Genomic DNA, 6508 nt, shown 5'->3' with positions numbered 1-6508 from the left:
CTCAGGTTAAATATTACTGAAATAAAGAAATTTATTGAAAATTAATTATTTATTTATTGTATGTAATTGGTTTGTTTTAATTGCACGATGACCAGTGGGTCGGAATGAAAATATTTTGGATATGAAACTGTTATTTTTAACTGACCGATCCGATTGACATGCAATTTTACATCACAGACTCACTTAGTTATTGAAGATTATTGTGTAAACAACAAAGTTTGTTTCCAAAATGTCGAATTTTACTTTACTTCTTTAATTTGAAAAAAAAAGTGCCGCTGAAGCACAATGATTGCTCATCAAATGTTATGGTGAGTGTGTTCCATCGGTTACGGACGACAAAGATAGCCCACGCCAGTCAAAAAAGTTTGAATACCAAGAATTGGAGGCATACTCCATGTAGATTGTTGTGAAACTCAAAAAGAGATTGGAAAATCTTTGGGAGCTACTCAAGCAGCAATTTCAAATGGTCTGCGAGCTGCAGGATTCATCCAAAAGCATGGAAATTGGGTACCACACGAATTGAAGCTGAGAGACCTTGAATGAAGGTTTTATATGTCTTAAATGCTGCTTGAACGCTATAAAAGAAAATCATTTTTGCACCGAATCATTACTTGCGATGAAAAATGAATCCATTACTATAATCCAAAACGTAAGTGATCTTATTTAAAGCCTAGCCATCCAGCAGAATCGACACCAAAGAAAAATTGACCACGCAAATTTTTTTTTTCAATATATCCAAAATCGCCATTTTTTTTTAATGTTCGCAATAGTCCGGAAAAATTTTTAGAGAAATAAAATTTGTCCACGTCCAGTTAAATACATCTGCAAAATATATCGATACGTGATCACTCATATTTCAGACCAAAATTCGATTACTTACATAAAAACTCACAATATCTTAAATCATAATATTAATAGGCAAGTCGATTTCTTTAGACCCCTTTTACGCTCACATTATACATTCAATTTAAGCAAGAAATATACCATTTTGAAAGGGATTTATTCACAGAAGTGCAGAATATATATTTTATTGAAATCGGTTCAGTTTTTTTAGGAGTTATAAGCGTTTAAAGATGTTACTAACACATATGCAAAAACGTGTACCTTAAGCTAAAATGTAAACAAAGCAATGCGTGTTTGTCCAATTTGTTGTTATAAATAAATAAGAGAAACAATTAAACAGTATTGGTTTCGCTCTGTTTTAAGTGAGAGTTGTTATAGAAAACAAAGAAGAAGACTTTAGTAATTCAAAGTCACTTAAAAAACTATATTTTGAATCAAAATTTCCGTTCAAAATTACACAGAAAAAACAAAAATTCAAATCCAATCACAAAATTCATAAAGTCAATTGAATATTTTATTGAAATGGGACCTATCACAAAAATCACAAAATCAAACAACAAAATTTGTAAATATTTTATTGAAAAAAAAAAATTTTTTTTCTTATTAAAATATTTTAACTATCAATGAAACATTTATATGAAATTCCACATAAAATCAAACAATATTTTTAATAAAACCATAGAAACAAATAATTGGTTTTGACTAGATATTCAAACAATATTTTTTATTAAATCAATTAAAATATTAATAACATTTAAATTCAAAATCAATAAATATTTTAATTATATATTATAATATAATATTATAAACAATATTTTCTATATAAACTACTGATATACACAATATTTTCTAAAGAAAATACTGTTTTACACAATAGTTTCTAAAGAAAATACTGTTATACACAATATTTGCTATATAAAATACTGTTATACACAATATTTTCTATAGAAAAACACTGTTATACACAATAGTTTATAAAGAAAATACTTTATACACAATAGTTTATAAAGAAAATACTATTATACACAATATTTTCTATATAAAATACTGATATAGACAATATTTTCTATATAAAAATACTGTTATACACAATATTTTCTAAAGAAAATACTGTTATATACAATATTTTCTAAAGAAAATACTGTTATATATAATAGTTTCTAAAGAAAATACTGTTATACACAATATTTTCTATAGAAAATACTGTCATATAAAATATGAACTAGTTTCTCCCACTTACGGACTATCCAGCAAACGGGAATCCAAGTTATATGGATATTGTTCACCTGTGGGAAGATAAACCAGTTTTCACATTCATCTTAATGAAAATCAATCGTCTTACCAATTATGTCGTATTTTCCCAAATTTCTGTCATAGGAAGCTAACAACGTCTGCAATTATACCGGAATGTTTAACAATGATATAATAAAGAATTTTAAGTTCATACATACTTACCAATCTTGAAACGTGAGGAGTTATTGAGCCCTTGAACTCCTAGTCTGTTTCATGACGACCAAAACTTAAAAATTGTGTACATATGTAAATATTTTTTTTCAAAATATATGTATAATTTATTTTTATTTTACAGCTGTTTGTCAAAATTCACTATAAATTTGTTTTTGTTTCAAAGTAAACAAACATTTTTTCAATAATTTAAAAAATTGTTTGAGTTTATAAAAAAATTCAAACAAAATTTTAATAAAGAAAATATTTTGTTATGTACAAGTGTTGTCTATTATTTTGAATATTATAAAAATGTATCACAAAATGAAAACGTGCTTGATTTTAAGTACATTATGTTAAAATATTTACAAAACAAATAGACGTTTCTCATTATTAAAAAAAGTTGTTAGCATTGTTAACCATCAAATTTAAAACCAACTAAAATATTTATGAAACCAAATAAAATAAATAATAAAATACAAATCTGATTTCAAACATGCATTTGTTTGAAAATATTTTAGTCATAATTTTTTCTGTGTAGTTTTATAAACCTTTGACAAATTTAAAAACGGTTTGTGCATATTTTATAAATGTGCAGAACTATAATTGTGACGGTTTTACAACTTCATACGAATCAATTTCTTTTCACTGCATGCAGTTTAATCACAAATGGGACCGGTCGGAAAAAATGGTGAGTCACCTCCCATACAAAGTAAATAGCTATTTCTAAATATTTTGTGAACTATAATTGCAAGATTCTTCTTTTATAATTTTTTAATTGGAATAGTGGTGGTGGCACACCCTATACAAAGTATATAATTAATTTCGAATATCTGTAGAACTATAATTGTAAAAGTGTTTAAACTTATAGCGAATTAATTTCTTATTACTGTTCGGAGTTTAGCTGAATATAGACGGAATTAGATTAGAGGGCATAGCACCCAAAATGGGAGGGGTCGGAAATAATTGCAAGGTTCTTCAAACTTTGTCCGCATAGCTCTCTTATCATTTTACACAGAATGGCTGAAAATGGTCGGGATTGCATTAGTGGTTGTGGCACAAAGTAAATAATTCATTTTGAATATCTGGAGAACTATAATTCTAAAAGAATTTAAACTCTGTATCAACCAATTTATTACCATTCTACCGAGGTTAGCTAAAAACTAATTTATTCCTGTTCCCTGTTCGAAGTTTAGCTAAGCATGATCTTCTTAGTAGGAATGACCCCTCCCTTATAAAGGAATTAGTTAGTTATTTTCGAATATCAAGTGAACTGTAATTGAGAGATTCTCAATTTTTGTATATGTTATTTTCGTATTTGCATTCATATTTTTTTAATTTTACTAGGGTAGGGATAGCGAAGTGCACCGGTTATGCTAGTCATTAATAACACTGTGCTAGTTGAAAAAACTTTCAAGCGGGGCACCCGGTGGGTTAAACTAATTCAGGTACGCTGAATTCAGTGGTGCTAACCGTTTTTATAGATTAGCTCGTATTTTCGAAATATACCGTTATTTCGAAAATGGAGGAGGTTGCACAAAATATATTCGCATTAGTTTAAGCCGCTGGGTGCCCCTCTTGACAGTAAAAAAGTTTCAATTTCGTGCATAGTGTAATTGGCCAATAAACGTTCAATCAAGGAAAGGTCTCGATCTGTGATCACTCATATTTCTGAACAAAAATCGATTTTTTATATAAAAACTCAAAATATCTATATTCGCTAGTAACTTGGCCAATCAGCGTTTAATCCAGAAAAGGAGCACGATCTGTGATCACCCATGTTTCTGAACAAAAATCGATATTTAAATTTGCTAATAACTTGGCTAATAAGCGTTTAATCATGAAAAGGAGTTCGATCTGTGATCACTAATATTTCCGACCAAAATTCGATTTTTTATATAAAAAGTCAAAATATCTAAATTCGTTAATAACTTGGCCAATAAGCACTTAATCAAGAAAAGGACTTTTTTAATTTGACAGGACAACGTCTGTCGGGTCAGCTAGTTGTTTAATAATTTCAGGTCAAGTGAACCAACTTTTGAAATCGATGTCTTCAGATCGGGATGAATTTGAACCAAGGTTAGTCCTATTGGATACAAACTATTTTTCAAAATAGGTCCTTTTTCTGAAAAGAAAGCTTAGGTCTTTTCCTTAAAGAGACATCTAACTCAGAGAGTTCTGGACCGATCTTGTTGAAAAATGTGTCTAAATTACTATCCAATATCCAATCATCCCAATCGGAAGACATCGATTTCAAAAGTTGATTTACTTGAAGTGAAATGTATGAAATGTACAACTCATGATGAAGGTTATAAAACAGTATTGGGACAGATAATGGCAAAATCCTTAAATAAATATGTATATATAAATTACATAACAAAATTAGTATGTAATTCAAATTAAAAAAAAGCAAATTTATGGTCTTCTAAACTAAAATGTATATAGATTCAAAATAAGGAAAACCACATTACCCAAATAATGAAATTTTAATTGTGTACACAATTTGATTTATAACTAAATAATTTTAATTTTATTGTTTATTGTTTATTTCTTTATTTTGTTTAACTAAATATTTATGCTCATACATACAGTATATTGATCGTAAATACACAGATAATTAGTAATTGCAGATAAGTGAAAAATGTTGTGTTAATAAGTAGTTGAAAGTTACAAACCAGATTATTTCCACACATTTTTAAAATACTTTTTGTTATATCTATTTATATAGTACATCATAGGAAAGAAAATAAATACAAACATAAAAAAAATTACTCATACACTGATAGATTGATAAATAGATACTCTTGTTGCAAATACTCATACATATAAAATTATTTGTGGCAAACGGGAGATGTTGAATTTTGTATTTGAAAGAAGAAAAACAAAATTAAATAAAATTAGGATTCTCGTACACTTGCAACACCAAAACTTATTACAAATCACAGTCTTTGTTGGTTCATTTTGAAAACGTTTCTTTTCATTTAATTTCAATTCGTTTCGATTTGATTCTCTTTAATTTCTTTCTTTAAGTTTCTCTTTTCTTTTGTTTGTTTTTATGTTTAAATAATAATTGTTAAGTTTAGGTTTTATTTAAATTTACAAAATTACTATGTATAAATGACAAGGGTTCAGATGAAATGGATTTTCAACAAGAAATGGAAAAAGGTAATTAGTAGGTTTTAACAATAGTTGGGGGCTAGGGGGAATATAGATGCCCAATTATTTAGGGATTTTCTAAAGGACCAACATATTGACCATTTTGATTGGCTACACGTTGATTCTCCAATTTCTTGGCAAATTCTGGATCACTTTTGGCTCGTTGCTCCAAACGTTCCTGTTGCAGTTTAATGCCAGCATAGATTTGATCCAGACCTTTTTGAATTTCATCGGGTATAGCTGGTGGTGTGGGTATATGATCGCCTGTGGCACGGAAACCATGCTCATCGGCGGTATATTGAACATTAATGGTGTCGCCTTCGGGTGATTGGTACGAATATTGGCCATGTTGTACCAGCACGCCATTCGGATTGATCTCGGAGAAATCCTTAAGGAATCCGGTCTCTTCGTGTATGATATTGTTGCCAGTCTCGTATTCGGTCTTGTAGCTGCCATCTTCACTTTGTTCTTTGTTGTATTTTAAAATGGGAATCCATGTGGAGGTTTCACGTCTCAACTGATGATCGACCTTTTCGTCATTCGGTATAATGTTGACATTATTGGGACGATGTTGGGGTAGAGGCTGAGGTTTTGCCATACCCGTCACAAGTATCGTACAGACACACACAGTAAATAACTACGAGGATTAATTCCCAAAAAATGGAAAAACAAAAAATTAAAAAAAATATATGTTAAATTTAAAAACACGTTATTAACACTTTTAGTTTTTATTTGAAGTTTTTGCAAATTTTACTTACAAACACTTTCATTTTATTTTATTTCTTTGTTTCTTCTTTTTTTTGTGTTTTTTTATTTCTCTTTTCCTTTTAGGATTTTATTTTTTTATTATTTCAATTACAAACAAACTACACTCTTCAAATATCCAATGTTCAGTGGTTTTATTCGCGTTTAATCGTTTTTTGGCGGAGTGAAAGCAAAATTTGAAAAAAGACTGTTCAACAACAAGCCCTATTTAAGCTATTTATACTGTTACGACTGCGCCTCCTTTAAGCCATCTAATAAACGAACCACTAATGTGAGCCAACAAGCCAAGCAGCAGCAGCCA

At 29.2% G+C, this 6508-nt stretch overlaps 1 protein-coding gene across 1 annotated transcript; it reads right to left on the bottom strand.

Annotated features, from left to right (window-relative positions):
* Positions 1 to 4808: 4808 nt before the first annotated feature.
* Positions 4809 to 6255, bottom strand: Cpr49Ah (cuticular protein 49Ah). The gene is made up of 2 exons (XM_065512156.1): positions 6201 to 6255; positions 4809 to 6079 (listed from the first exon to the last, which is right to left on the bottom strand). The coding sequence occupies exons 1-2, from the start codon at positions 6210 to 6212 to the stop codon at positions 5510 to 5512; spliced, it is 582 nt and encodes a 193-aa protein (XP_065368228.1). The 5' UTR covers positions 6213 to 6255; the 3' UTR covers positions 4809 to 5509.
* Between the last annotated feature and the right edge of the window lie 253 nt (positions 6256 to 6508).

Source organism: Calliphora vicina, chromosome 5 (assembly GCF_958450345.1).
Source record: "Calliphora vicina chromosome 5, idCalVici1.1, whole genome shotgun sequence".
Lineage (NCBI taxonomy): Eukaryota > Metazoa > Arthropoda > Insecta > Diptera > Calliphoridae > Calliphora > Calliphora vicina.
The sequence above is the reverse complement of the archived record's forward strand: the minus strand, read 5'-3'. Positions and strand labels throughout refer to the sequence as shown.